General features: G+C 40.5%; 1 protein-coding gene across 2 annotated transcripts in view; it reads left to right on the top strand.

Moving 5' to 3' along the window:
- The window catches only part of GABRB3 (gamma-aminobutyric acid type A receptor subunit beta3), a 311,261-nt gene that overhangs the window by 195,671 nt on the left and 99,321 nt on the right, over positions 1-16,269 (top strand). For both annotated transcript variants that reach the window (XM_082244512.1, XM_082244511.1), the window contains exon 4: positions 7,744-7,964. In XM_082244512.1, coding sequence (XP_082100638.1) covers positions 7,744-7,964 — 221 coding nt within the window. The remainder of the gene's footprint in view (positions 1-7,743; positions 7,965-16,269) is intronic.

The raw sequence follows: 16,269 nt of genomic DNA, 5'->3' as shown, positions 1-16,269 counted from the left end.
ATGCAATTTACCGCAGTATATTTCAGTGCTTACGTGCTGTTTATACTATATTATTGTGCGTTAGTGCACGCTTAATGCAGTATATTTCAGTGTGTTACTGCATGTTTAACACAGTATATTGCTGTGCATTATTGCACATTTAACACAGTATTATTCAGTCCATTATGTGCCGTTTAACACAGTATATTTCTGTGCGTTAGTGCACATTAACCACTTTACCACCAAGCCTATTTTTGACACTTTTTGTTTACAAGTTTAAATCAGTATTTTTTGCTAGAAAACTACTTAAAACCCCCAAACATTTTATATATATATATATATATATATATATATTTTTTTTTTTTTATATTTTTTATATTTTTTTTTAGCAAAGACTCTGGAGAATAAAATGGCCGTCATTGCAATAATTTTTTTGTCACCCGGTATTTGCGCAGCGGTATTTCAAACGCCATTTTCTTGGAGAAATTACGAAAGATCATTCATTCCATTTAAAAAACTAAACAGTAAATTTAGCCTATTTTTATTTGTATATTGTGAAATATGATGTCACGCCGAGTAAATAGATACCCAACATGTTACGGTTTAAAATTGCGCACACCCGCGGAATGGTGACAAACTACAGTCAATAAAAATCTCCATCGGCGACACTTTAAAAATTTTTTTAACGGTTTAGAGTCAGAGTGTAGCTCTTTTTTTTTATTATTGCTCACGCTCTGGCAATCGCAGCGATACCTCACATGTGTGGTTTGAACAGCGATTTCATTTGCGGCGCAACTTCCATATACGTTTTCTTTCGTGCGCGAGCTAACGGCGACGGGGGCGGCTACATTTTTTTTTTATATTTATTTATTTAATTTTTTTTAACACAGGTTTTTAAAAAAAAAAAAATCTGATCACTTTTATTGCTGTCACAAGCAATATAAACATCCCTTGTGACAGCAATATTCAGTGACAGGTACTCTTTATGGAGGGATCGGGGGTCTTAAAGACCCTAGACCCCTCCACTACACGTCCATGTATTCAAAATGCCATAAACGGCATTTTTGAATACTGTCACTTTTTGAATCTGCCGCCTTTAGCAGCAGAGTAACCCGGACGTGACTTCATGGACGCCGCCTCCAGGTTACGTCATCGGAGACCCGAACGAAGCTGCTTCTGGCTTTGATCGGGACTCCATCCAGACGGCAGACGTGCCGGCTGGGTGCTCGGGTCTCCCAGTGGGACAGGAGACCAGGGCAAAGCCGTAGAAGGCGGCGGGAGGGGAGGGACGTCCCCTCCCACTCGCCGGGGTAACGATCGAGTGGCTCCTGAGCCGCATCGGTCATTACCGCCGGAAAGCTCTAAACAATGGTACCAGGATGATCCCTCTAGCTAGAGGCATCACCCCGGTAGGTCTACGTCGCTGGTCGTAAAGTGGTTAAAGCAGTATATTTCAGTGTGTTACATGCCATTTAACGTAACACATTTCTGTGCATTACTGCACGTTTAATGCAATGTATTTCTGTATGTTATTGCACATTTAATGCAGTATATTTCTGTGCATTGCGCGCCATTTACCACAGTAAGTTTCAGTGAGTTACGTGCCATTAAACGCAGTATATTTCTGTTCGTTAGTGTACGTCAATGGCAGTATATTTTAGTGCGTTACATGCTGTTTAACACAGTATATTTGTGAGCATTACTGCACATATAACACAGTATATTTCTGTGCGTTAGTGCAGTTTTACTGCAGTATATTGTAGAGTGTTGATGGAGTGCATCTGCGTAATGAGATTAAAGTGCACTAAACACCACTTCCCATTGATTAAAGTGCATCCACGTACATTTTTCCACATCTTTATTACATTTTGGTAGTAAGCACCTTCCCATCATGTCTGTTAGGCCAACAAGGAGAAGCAGACATTCCCATGGCACTGTGAGTGGGCCAGCAGCGTATGTGCCCGGAGGCAAAGGTGGACCTGGTGAGTCCTCAGGTAGGGCATCATTTCCTCTATTTAGTGGCGTTGCCCATGCATAGTGGACTGGCTTACTAAATCATCCTAATTCTCCTCATCCTCCGTCACCCAAGCAGAGACTAGTGCGCAGTCCCCTGCAGCTGCCAGAGTGGCTAAATCTGCCTCCTGGTCCACAGCTATTTCTGCCATAGCCCCAGCATCAGGCATTGAGGAGTGATCTGAGTTATTTGAACACAGCATCAGCCACTTGCTTCTTGATGATGCACAGCCATTACTTGATTCAGGTGTTGGTTCTGAGGTTGAGTAAGGTAGGAACATGAGCTTACAGAGAGGGGAGGACACTGGTACATAAATTGGTGGTCATGTTCCCCCAGCTGTAGTGAATTGCCAAGTTGTCTCCAGTGGTAATGAGGATGGAGGAGATGATGATGATGATGATTATGGTAAGGTCACTGATGCGACTTGGGTGCCAGATAGAGCAGAGGAGGAAAGTGAGGGGGAGGCACAACCCCAACGAGGCAGCCATCATGGAAGAGTAGAGAGCAGACACCCTATTCCATCACATTTTGACGCTGTTATCTCCCGACACCCTTCCCACAGCTCAGCTGTCTGGGCCTTTTTTAGCACATGTGCAGCCGATCAACTCTGTTGCAATTTGCAAACTTTGTCTCAAGCACATCAAGCATGGCAAAAACACCAGCCATTTGGGTACCACATGCTTGACAAGGCATTTAACCTCCCACCACTTAGCCCATTGACAAGAGCACCCGAAAGCCACACAAAAGGGACGCAATTCTGTTCCTGCTCCTTACTCACCTCAGTCTACCCCCGTTATACCTCATGACCTCTCAGCAGCCTCCACTGACATTGATGATGGTATAGTGCAGGGTGTCCCAGATCCTTGCAGCACATCTGCCAGTAGCACACCACCAGTAGCACACCACCAGACTATAGCCAGCAAATTTCTCTGACCCATCTGCTGCAGCGAAAAAAAAAAAAATACAGTCACTGCCACCCACATGCTCAGCATCTTAATTAAAGCTTATCAGAGATGCTGGCTTTACAACTTCTGCCTTTCCATCGGGTGAATTCTGCCTCCTTCCATGAATTTGCAGAAAGTGCTGTACCACAATGGCAGGTTCCCAGTTGGTATTTCTTTTCACGCAAGGTGACATTTCACATCGCCTAACAAGGTACCCAGGGTTGGAAGATCTGCTAAAGCAGGCCAGAAGAGTCTGTAGCCATTTCAGATAGTCATAAACAGCCAATGCTCAGTTGGCTGAAATCCAGCAGGAATTTCAACTGCCTGTAAACCGCCTGATTTGTGACATGCCCACCAGGTGGAACTCAACTTTGGCAATGCAGCAGAGGGTCGTCAACAAGTACCTGTGTGAGTATGGCACAACGACAACCTCAGGCTGGCTTTGCTCTTTTTCCCCACGCCAATGCCTGCTGATAAAGGATGCATGCACTGTACTATCACCATTCAAGGAGGACACAAGGATGGTGAGCCATGATAATGCATGCATCAGTGACATAATCCCTGTTCTTGCTGGAGCAAACTCTGCATGGTATTATGGAAGGGGCGAGACAGGGCAGCGGGAGGAAGAGGAGAACTTCCTTTCCTATTAAGGCCCGCTTTATGTAGACACCATTCTTCCTACACCAAAGAATGCACAAGAAGAGAGGGAGGAAGAGGGGGAAGAAGGATTCTGGCAGTTTTGGAGGTTATGAAGCAGGGGAAGGTATGCGTCAATCCTCAACAGATGGTTTTCCATCCCAGAACCCTTGGGATTAGTATTTGGCTATGAGGAGGCAGTTCCAGATACTGTAATCATCAGTGACCCTGAGGAGTCTGCTTCTCATGCCTCTACAAACATGCAGTGCATGGGATCACTTATGCTTCAAAGTCTTTGAAAAGACCCAAGAATATGTGGAACCAAGGAGAAGGATCACTATAGGTTGTAACGGTGGTCAAAGTCTCACAACTCATCCCGTCCCCACGGAGAGTGCAGAAAAATAAATCTCTTGAGGACACTTTAAATAGCATCATTTGGTGGACGATTATCTACAGATGTAAACAGAGATGGAGAGCTTTCCAGTGGACGATCCACTGGGTTACTGGGTCATGAGAATAGATCATTGGCCAGAACTTGCTCAGTATGCAATTGAGCTGCTGGGCTGCCCTGGAGGTTACTGATAATAGAGTGCATCTGTCCACAGGCTCCATTGACCATCTGCCAATTTTCAAAATGAATCAGTACTGGATTACCAGCAGCTATGAAGTCCCTAATGCTGATGTCACTGATTAAGTGTTTTTGAGATGTGGAATCTCTGCAAGACTTCTAGGCTGCCTAGTGTTGTAGATGTTGATTTTATCTGGAAGATTTGTTGGGTGTAGTTTTCATGGGCACAATTAACCCCAAAAGGCCAATTTTTCCACACCTGTTTGACAGGTGCATATCATTTCATTTTTTGACAGCAAGGTCAATTTTTTCTTTCTTTAAGCGTACCTCTATATGGTTACAGTTTGAAGGTGCCACAGACTCCCAAAGACCAATTTTTCCGCACCTGTTTGACAGCTACATATCATTTCAATTTTTTACATCAAGGCAGTTCTTGCTTTCATCAAGAGTACCTCTATAGAGTTTTGATGTGAAGACACCTTCGACACCCAAAGACCAATTTTTCCGCACCTGTTATTTCAATCCAAAGTCTGTGGAAGGGACACCAGAATTTATCCAAAAAATCTCTAATCTTGTTCCCAGTGCACTACATTGTGGTCTCATCCTACAGACTGGCTCCCCAAGCCATTGTTTACAAAATAAAGAAAGCTTGCAGGGAAAATGTCATTTTTTTTGGCTTTATAAATGCATTTATTTCTGCAGAAGCTTCTATAAACAGTGCCGATGTGCAACTTTACAGGTAGACTAAGGGGACCCCCATGCACTATATTGACAGGAATTTTTCATTTTTATTGTTATTTCTCATTTTGATGCTTTCACTTTAAGCATCAGTAAATCATTGCTTATTTTTAAAAATTACGTTTTCTTAAAACTTTTTTTTCATTGATACATGTTCCCCAGGGCAGTACCTAGACCCCCCATAACCATTGTATGCCCAATTACTTGCATATAAGCCTTCAAAATGGGCACTTTTGATTTTTACAGTTCGGGTCCTGTAGACCTCAACGGGGTTCGTCATTCAGTTTGTGAACTTTCGTTATGTTCGAAAGTTCTAGTGCAAACTGAATAGGGGTCGTTTGGCCCATCCCTACTACTTACCAATTTTTTCATGTTACAAGATATTAGCGCATTCACACATTACACAACATTAGCGTATTTCAGTAGGAAACACACTAAAGATCATTTTAAAGCACATAAAGACAATAATCTACCTAATTTTGGTAAAATATAAAAGAGATAAAGAAATACTCAACATGTCAAGCCTTAAAATTGTGTACACTCCTGAAATAGCGACAAACTTCAGTACCCCATATTTTCCCTATGTGAGGCTTTACATGCCCCTACAGGTCATTAAATTACAGTTACCTAGGTGCTGTGATGCTAGAATAATTGCTCTCACTTTGATATGCACGGTGATATGTAATATGTACAGCTTAGTCGCCGTTTTTGTGCATAGATTCCCCTGAAGCGTGCATTAAAGTTTTTACGCGACAATGGGAGGGCACCAAAAATGTAGGGGGTGGGGTTTAAGTGTGTCCATGTAACTTTTAATCTTGTAATCATTTACTTTTTTTTTGTTAAAATTTTTTCCATCACATAAGGGACAAAATGTCCCCTATGTGATGATGTTTTGGCATTCTTAAATGAGATATTATGGGTTCAAAAGACCCCTGATGTCTCTCCTGCCCTCCAGTGAAGCTGATGGAATACAGATCACATTTATTCAGCTTCTGCCTCAGCCATACAGGCAAGGGAAAGTGAAAAAAGGGTGACCCAGAAGTGAGGTTTTACACAATGATTCTGGGTGAGCAAGAAGAAGTGGAGTAAAGCGGATGGATGTTAGATCAGCCCCCCCCCCTCTGCCCAGTAGCACCCGCCATGCCGCTCCTGGGCATCAGAGCCTAGGATACATGGCAGGGGGGGGGTGCCTGTTACCTGTGGGGTTTGGAAACATTGCTTCCATTTGACAGCCGACAGTGGGCTTGTCAGATATACTGTACACACACTCCCAGAGGCTGGAGCTAACGGAGCTTGTGCAAAACTCACTGCTGTCAAGTCTCTACAACATAAAGAGCTGGCAGCAAAAGAGTTAATACACATCTACAGAGTTTTCTGGGCCCTTATTGTGCTCTTTTTTAGTAGTATACACTATTTTATTATTCTTTGTGCTTCAATTAATACATGTTGTGAGACAGAGGTAAATGAAAATTACTAATTAAAAACAATTTACAGAAGGTTTTAATGTCCTCATGGAGCCCTTCTTCAGAAGTAAAAGCTATTGTGTTTGTTCTTTATGCTCCAGTTAATAAATGGCTTGGGAGAGTGTTACCAGAGTTGTGTTAAAAGTTGCACATTTCAAATACTCAGTTCCATTTGGTATTGCCAAGCAAGCTTTGGCTTGAGACATACTAATTTTTCAGTGGTATCAGTTGGGGTTTTTTATTTTTTGAAGGCAAATATTGATGAGAAGCAATTCTAAAATGGCCAAAAAACCTAACTCATATGTTTGATACTGGAAAGGCTAACACATTTAATCAATAACTTTTGCTATATTTTGAGGTACAAACAATTGCTGCATAGAGGTGACTTTAGGAATTCCATAGATACATACAATTCTGAATTTGATGTTGTCTGTAAATTCCTGTTGTTTTTGCCTGCGTGATCAGTGGTAACCACCTCACAAATTCGATCTTTGATACTGCTGTATGATGTATACATTTGGTATGTTCATGAGTGAATAATAATATCTATATTGTAAATTGCACCAATATAATCTCCAGGTAACTGACTACTGGTAATTGCAAAGATCACATCATGGCAACTGTGTTTACTCCAAAACAAATTATAATTCCGTAGGACCTTATTTTTCTGAAGTGCAATACACGTTAATTGTTTTATAAGCCAAAGGATTTGTACTCTTCAATTATTCTTGAGTTTCACACACCTTTATTACATTGCACAGCTCAGCTACTGTATATCACTTTGTTTTTTCTCGTTTCAGCTTTAACACTACCTAGGCCATTTGTCTCTTCACTGAAAATATTAAATTGTATTGATTCATTGTCCTCTAGGCAGGCTGAAGGCAGGAGTTGTAGGGCCTCATGCACACTGGACATTTTTTCTACTGCTCCTATGAGCGTCTGTTGTTTTTTTTTTTTTTTCCTGTCTCTAAATCTTCCTTTATGTTAACCTATGTATCCATGCACATATATGCATTTACAGGGATGTTTAGGGGCAGAAAAAAAACTTACAGCCAGTGCATTCTGCAGCAGAATTTTGACAGAAAAAAATCCTTATATGCATCTAAATGCATGAAAATGCGCCTTTAAATTATTATTCTGGCCAATTAAATGAATTAGCTGCCAAGCTCTTGTCACAAGTCAAGCATTGTTTTTGCCAAAACTGTGCTGCCAGAAGGAAAAAAGTCTAGAAGAGCAAGCAAAATATGGTTTTATGGTACCTGTGAAAAGCAATACATAGATAATGATTGCAGTACAGTGACTTGAGTTTTCCTAGGTTTAGGAAAATGTATATCATCTAGAGAAATAGAGGATATAAATCACAAGAAAGCATTTACTCAATTGTATCTTTTCTCTTTACAGGACTATACTCTGACAATGTATTTCCAGCAGTACTGGAGAGACAAGAGATTAGCTTATACCGGAATCCCACTTAACCTCACTCTTGACAACCGAGTGGCAGATCAGCTGTGGGTTCCTGACACGTATTTTCTAAATGACAAAAAGTCTTTTGTTCACGGGGTTACAGTGAAAAACCGTATGATCCGTCTCCATCCAGATGGGACAGTTTTATATGGCCTAAGGTGAGTGAATTATTGAAGGATTTATATGTATTTATTACATTTCCGCATTTATTTATTTTTAGTTTACTATGATGGTATTCGTATTAATACTTCTTGGGTATGGGACAATTTTTTGATATTTTAAAGAGAAGCACTCACTAATGAACTATTGTAACCAGCAGTGGTGTAACTAGAACCTTCAGGGCCCCAATGCAAGAAACCATAAAGGGCCCTTCCCTCCCAGCCTGGTGGCAGAGCGCCAGGGCCAGTCGCAAGTGTGATGTTTGTGTGGTAGTTCTGCCACTTGGGTCAGTAGTTTTTTATTTTAAATACATTTTTCTACCATTTGCTTTACTCATTTTTTTTTACAATATTATTTTTTTTAATATATTTTACAATTTTTGGGAGCCCTGTTGGGGGGATTTGGTGAAATATCAGGAGTCTAAACAAACCTCTGATGTTCCACCTTTGAGACACAGCTTTCCATTTCCTTCTCTGAAGCCTCAGCTGCACAGAATAATTGGATAGGGATAGCTCTGTACAGAGCTTCCCATTCATTCACATATTGAAGCATTGCAAACACAGTTTACTATGTTTCAGTTATGAATAGACAGAGCCAGTGATCGGTATGGATCACTGACTCTCCATTCATAAAAGGCTTCATCCTGACAGATCCCCTGCAACAGCCGTGGGAGAGGGAAGGGGGGGGGGAACCTTGCAGAGCTGTAGGAACGAGGGGGGGGTCAGGAAAAAGAACGGCAGGAAGAAGCTGCATAGGAGGAGATGTGGGGACAGCTGCATATAAATCTCTTAATTTCTCCCCGCTTCTCCTCCTCTCCCTCCGAAAGGCATTCAGATGCTGCAGGAGGAAAATGGAGAGACGGGTTCCTCTATGCTGGTTTTTCTCCATCTTTTTCCAGTCAGGGCATCTTGAAAGTATTTTCAGTCTAGAGGCCCCCTATTCTAAGGCTTGCTTCACATTATGTCACAGAATATGTGCAAAATTGCACATGTTCCTGACACACAGACAAACATGCGGGGTTTCATTCATTCTTAATGGTACCCCTACACATAGGGAACATGCACCATGTTTGCCAGTGTTACTGTGGGGCAGCCCACTGAAATAAATTTGCTGCCCTATACGCAGCACACAGCTGCACAGATGTGAACCAAGGGCCTGTTCACATGTGAGGTTGAGGGGTGGTAAAATCACATGCTTTAACCGTGTTTTTACCACCCCAACTGTTCACCCTATAGCTGCAGAGGCAGCAGCTGGGGGTGGACACATGCTGTGGTTGCTGCTGAAAGTATACCCACCGGTGAATGGGGCTGCACTACAACCACATTGCATTTGCACACGCAATTGCAGCATAGTGATGATGCATTTAGGGGGTTAAATCATATTGCCTTTTCACCGCCTTTCAAATGCTTCTGAAAAACGATATGAGCATGGATAGCTTTTTAGAGGAACAGCATTTTCTTGTGGTACTATGAACAAGCCCTAAAAAAATTGTAAGCACACACTGTTTTTTCACTTTCCAACGTTAGACCAGCTCCCTCAGTGCCGATTTACAGTTCGGTTGAGGATCGGGGAGCCTCGGTCTCAGCTGCTCCTCCTCTCTATACATACAGGGGGCCCTCCTGGGCCATGGCAACTCCTGCAACCCCTGTATGTCTGCCCCTGGTAACCAGTAATAATAAGTATTGTAACATTGTAATAATAGACTAAATCTTCACCGAATCACTGAATAGTTTTAACAGTGCTGCCTTATCTAATATTGTAGTGTACAGGACTTACCTACCCTCTAGTCATGTGATATCTGCAAGCTCCCTCTTTAGCTCTGTCTCTTTGTTCAACCAAAGCATGCCAAAATTGTACACAAAGCCACTAATCTGTACAATCTTGGCATGTATAATTCATGTCCAACCCAAATAAAGTTGCTCTTGGGCAGGTAAGAAAAATGTATTAAAGAAGATACATACAGGGGTTGACTTACTAAAACTGGAGGGTGCAAAATCTGGTACAGTTGTGCACGGTAGCAAATCAGCTTCTAACTTCAGCTTGTTCAATTAAAGTAATTTTAAAGGCTCAAGGTTTTTTACCTTCATGCATTTTATGCATGAAGATAAAAAAAAAACCTTCCCTGTGCAGCAGCCCCCCTGCAATACAGGTGTACAAGAGCCTTGACTGTCTGAGGACTCTCCCTCCTCATTGGCAATTACAGCCAGTGATTAAATGAGAAGAGAGAGGGGGCAGGGCCGAGCCGTGGCTCTGTGTGTGAATGGACATGCAGAGCAGCGGCTTGGGAGCGAGCCTGTCGGGTGACCCCATAGCAAGCTGCTTGCTGTGAGGTTACTTAGCAGGGGGGAGAGGCCAGGAGTGCCAGTTTGGGGACCTAAGAAGAGAAGGATCAAGGGGAATGGTTTTGACAGAAAGTTCTGAAAGCCCCAGCCCCAGCATTCTGACCAAAGCATATTTTACCAGAGGCACTATCCAGAGTTCATCTCCATGTGGCTTGCCAAGCTCCACACAGCAGCATCTGCCTAAAACCTGCACAAATATTCTAATGTGTACTTGCAGAGTCAAACAGGTTTATGGTTTGCTTTCCTCAAAAGGAATGGAAGCCTCTTCCCCTATGCTGAATCTTTAGAAAACCCCTGATCTTTACAGTCACAGTCTGTGAGCATGCACCAAAGAAGCGCGTGTGTGAAACGCATCTGCTGAATCCTGTGTGTCGGGTTTTGGACCTAAGATTCTTCAATAAAATATAGTTTTCCTTTACTGCTGGAGGTGCCGCCTTTCTCTTCTTGCTATATGGATTTTTAAGGTTACAGACCTTAGCGAGCACCCAGCTTTAGGATTACCACAGCCCTTCCTGGGATCACTAGTTGCAGGCAGCCTTGGAGCGGTGTACATCCTTTTCTCTTTTCCTGATGCACCAAAGAAGACCAATTCATTTTTGAAGATTTCAGTTAAGGGCTAGGCAGCATTTGGAACACTGTAGAGTGAAGAGCTCCAGACATCTAACTGTAGGTAACTATATTCTATGCTTAAAGTGCAAAGGAGGGCAGGGAAATAAATGTACGTTTATATAAAGAATAATCAGCACCAAGATCAGTTAGGAGATAGGTTGGCCTTACAGCTTGATTCTCAATGGGAATGTAAGAGATATTTCAGAAGTGACAAATCCTTTAAAGCTCTTCTGTGTGACCTCAAGTATCAGTGGGTCATTTTTTTTTTTTTTTTTCATTTCATTGTGACCCTGTTGGAGGCAAATGTTTACAATGAGGTAACAAGGGGAAGTTTTTCAAGTAACTTTACATGTTTAACCTCTGTGAAAGCTCATGAAGTCACCCAGTTACTACACTGCTCTTCCATTAGCCATCTAAATGCATAACTCGTTGGTCTGGTAACCTTTATGTATCCATTATATTCTAAAATGTCTATTGAAATAGTGACAGTATTTCATGTTGCTGGTTTCTTTAGTATAACAATATCAAGGTGGCATCTTGTTCTCGTAAAAGCATCTTTCAGTTGTCAGGGAATATTGCATGCTTGTTATTGTGTTATATGTTTATCATTACCCTTGTCAAAAGTCATTATTTGTGGCAAACAACTATAGTATGAATCAGCAATTTCAAACAAAAAAATGAAGGGCTTCGCACAATTTTTCACTGTATGATTCACCGTGCTGGTTCATATCCATATTTTCACTTTGGTTTTTCAGTGTTAGGGGACATCTATCATCAGCAGGCACAGTAGTTGCCTTTTAGCATGATAAATAATAATATATAAATAATAATAAATAATAATATGTATTATTATTACTATTAATAATAATAATAATAATTGAATAGCTTCAATTCACTCTTTGTGTCTATCCCTGTGAAAAGTCCACAGAGGGACAAGGGGGGAATTGGGACTATGTGATACCAAATAAAGAAAAATGTAATAGAGAATAGAAATGTAAATATTGGAAATTAATATTCTAAAAAATATTTTTTATTGATACAAAATGCAGTAAAATACATCAATGAAAGATCATTGTTGGGTAAGATAAAAAACCATGAAAGCATACAGGAGGACAATAATGTATATATACGGGAAGGCCCCTGATATAAATATAAATGTCGAAAGTAGTGGACACAGAAGCCCCTAGGGGGATGTATTTTACTGCTTTTTGTATCAATATATATTAATATAATAGAATATTAATTTCTAATATTTACATTTCTATTCTCTATTAGATTTTTCTTCATTTGGTATTGCATAGTCCAAATTCCCCCCTTGTCCCTCTGTGGACTTTTCACTATATTTTCAGGGATAGATACCCCTCTTTTTGTATTATTACTTTCAAATTTTGTAGCCTAGATTTTTGGATTGTGTATATCCCTATTTAGCCTTCCTAGAAAAAATAAACTTTTAATTTCTGAGCCTTCAGAGTTTTAATTACTGCATTTGACCCAGGCATATTTTACTGATGTGAATAAACAATGAGATGTGCCTTCAAATATATAGATAGTGATGCTGATGGTGAAATGACTCTACAGACAACAGGGACTATCAACTAGGCATTCTATAGGGTGCCAATGGAATTTATGAACATTTTTGTAAGGCAGTGCTGGACTTTGGACAGTGACTCACCACTCTCCAGTGCTAATCCAAACATAGAGTTTATCTAATCATAGCCGTGGGCATTCCAGTCTTCATAAACAGCTGATGTTCTACATATGAATTGTTCTTGGATGATTTTCAGAATTTAAAGCATCTACAAACTCTAGATAGTAGCTGACCATGGAAGGAGGGAGTACCTGAGTGCCATCTTATATGAGGAAAGAAAAATAGCAACCATGGCTGTAGGTAGTGGTATGTGGTCAAGATACTGACTCTACCCTGTACACATCTCCACTCAGACAATAAGATTGACCAACAACAGCTAAAAGTATATCTGCTGTTTGTTGAAATACCGTGTTTATCTCCCTATAATGAAGGCAATTGTATACATTTTTTATGATTATTATATCATAATTATGCACTAGTCCTACATTGCCCTATAAGGTCATACACCTGGGAGTTTATTGTGACTTTCATTCATATTATGGGTTTTTATATAGCTGTCAAATAAGAGCTACGTTTTAGGTCATGGTGGGTATGGTCCATGGGTCTAGCAAACCCCTGCTGATGTTTTTCTAATAGTAAATTCCACAAAAGACCAATCTTATTCTAAATGTATTCATCAGGTTATTATTGTTTGTGTTCGCCATTGCGCACGAGCATGGGAGACTGGGGCGCTTTAACATTTTCCTTTATTATTTATTTTATTTAAAAAAAATAAAAATTACACTGTATCTTTAAATGTTTTTTTTTTTTTTTTTTAGTGCTTTAATTGCTATTACAAAGGATGAACAACATTCCTTGGGATAGCATGGGCCATGGGCCTAGTAGACCCCAAATCTCTCTTTCATCCACCAAAGCATCTTATCAAACGAAGATCAGTTTGATCAGATGCTTGTTCAAGCTGGTAACAGATTGCTTACATGAGCCCCAAACCAGAAGTGCTTCCGGCCTGACTAAACTTGTGCACCCCCTAATTTAAATATGACCCACCCCTTCCTGTAAAGGCCACACCCCTTCCTGTTTATGACCCACGCTGTCATCTGTAAACCACAGACCACAACCACAGTCTATCAGTGCCCATCAGTGCAGCCATATCAGTGCTGCCTTATCAGTGCAGCCTCATTAGTGTCCATGAGTGCAGTTTATCAGTACCCACTATTGCCACCTCCTCAGTAGCCATCAGAGCAGCATATAAGTGTCCATCAGTGCAGCCTTATGTCACTGGATTAGTAAGATTACTCCTTTATTTCAAGATATTTGGACTTGTGTTTGCTGCCACTGATTGTAGTTATAGGATTATTTCACGTATTTGTATAATGAATAGGAAGTCCATAGTCATTATACAAATAAGTGAAATAATCAGTGGCAGCAAACACAAGTCCAAATATCCTAAAAGATAGGAGTAATCTTACTAACCCAGTGATATATTGGGATAGCACATTTGAGGTGAGCAATTTCGAAATATTATTGAAATCGTATACAATTAAAAGTCTTAATTGTATATGATGCAATTCAATATGCTCGCTCAAGGACAAGGATGTTTAAAGAAATGAAATTATATTATTGACATGATGCCTGCCATACCTGGGGGCGGAGGAGGGTAGGGGAGCTTTAGGCTGCAGTGCCACACTTATCATTGGCTGCCGTCGGCCAGTTGTATTAAGTGTGGTCGGCGGCCTGCGGTCTGTCCAAATGTCCTCACTGGCCGGTATTATCATACCGGCAGGTAGCAGTGTGACCGCTTTATGGGGGTGCCAGACTGATTTTCCTCCCGGACCCTGCCCTCCGGCCCAACTCTCCCCATAGGACTGGCATTATACTGAAAGTGTAGCGTAAGCGGGCAGGGACCCTTTTCATGCTAGAGTCGGGAGAAGGCTGTTTTTTTTTTTTTTGTGCAAGGTGCAGCTTTTTTGCTGCCCCCCTGCAAAGTGCTGCCCTAGGCCTGGGCCTTGTTGGCCTAGGCCAAAATACAGCACTGCCACCACCTGTAAAAGTAATCCAGCAGCTTCTTCGCTGCTAGGATTACTATTAAATTGAAGGGAATTGTCAGCCCTAAAAATGATATCTCGATCAGTACTGCAGCTGCAGCCATGACCAAGATATCACCTTCCAATCCAACAAAGTACCAGTACGTCACTAGTCAGAAATGGATTAAACTTCAGTCTGCAATGTTTTCTCTTTCAAATAGTAGTCGAAATTTAATATTTTGCTCATTAAAAACACAGCAAGCCACATTTCCAGTGTAGGAAGAGGAAAAATTACACAGGAACCTTATATATTTTTTGCTTTTTTCACTCACATAGGTGCACAAAATTGGATTTTTACTAGGTTGGCATAAAATGCGGTCAAGGACAAATTCACGCAATTCAGTTTACTCATTTCTAATCACATGCCCTTTAACTACTTACCTACTGGGCACTTTTACTCCCTTCCTGCTCTGGCAAATTTTCAGCTTTCAGCACTGTTGCACTTTGAATGACAATTGTGCAGGCATGCAATACTGTATCCATAAGAAATGTTTATCACTGTTTTCATACAAATAGAGCTTTCTTTTGGTTGTACTTAATCATCACTGGGTTTTTATTTTTTGCGCTATAAACACAAAAAGGCCATACATTTTGGAAACAAAAACATGTTTTTCTTTGTTTCTGTTAAAAAATTTTGCAAATAAATAATTTTCTTCATACATTTAGGCCAAATTGTATTCTGCCACATTTCTTTAGTGAAAATTACCCAAATCAGTGTTTATTACTTAGTCTGCAGGAGAGTTATAGCGTCTACATACTATGGTACACATATCTAAAAATTGATCAATCCTGATGTTCTGACGGCCTATCTAATTTCTTGAGGCCCGAAAATGCCAGGGCAGTACAAATATCCCTCAAATGACCTTTTTGAAAAGTAGACAGTCTGAGGTATTTAGAAAAAGGCATGGCATGTTTTGTAAAATTGTCATTTTTTGTCACTTTTTGTTTAAGAAAATATTTTTTTTTTACATTTCTTTTCATTTTTTTTCATACTGTCACCTATGCAGTACAGTGTCATCATATAACTGGTGTGGCAGTGACCAGGAACACTGACTGGTGACTGTATGCTTAAAAAAAAATAAATAAAAAAAAAAAATATATATATATATATATATATATATATATATATATATATATATATATATATATATATTTCTATTTTTTAAATATACAGTATCTATTTTTTTTTTTACTTTTCTTAACATACTGTGACCAGAGCAATACAGTGTTACCATAGTAACACTGTACCACTCTGGGGATTTGATCAGGATTTTTCTTTTTTTTTAATTTCACTGCTATAAGCAAATATTTTTTCTGAAAGACAATGTGTAGACAGGTCACTGGTGATTTGTCACAGCTAATCACATAGTACTAACGGGCTTGAAATGGCCCTGTTTGTACCATGTATTCACACTGACCAATCACAGCTAGCAACACACTTGTGGACAATGAATGGAATGAAAGGAAGCCATTCATTGTTTACAATTGTCATGTGGTTTGCTGTGATTGGCACATCGATCACATGACACATGCAGCGAGTCGGTGTAGTGACATCCGCTGTGTGCAGGTGGATGCAACGGGTGACAGATTGTGCTAAAGTGTGGCCGGAGCAGCTGCGCGAGGCGCATTCTCAATTCTCGGGGCAACATCATATGACATCGTCCCAGGACAATGGTGTTCC

Source organism: Pelophylax lessonae (assembly GCF_965119305.1).
Source record: "Pelophylax lessonae genome assembly, chromosome: 2".
In the NCBI taxonomy this organism is placed as follows: Eukaryota; Metazoa; Chordata; class Amphibia; order Anura; family Ranidae; genus Pelophylax; species Pelophylax lessonae.
This window is presented reverse-complemented; position numbering and strand designations above follow the sequence as displayed.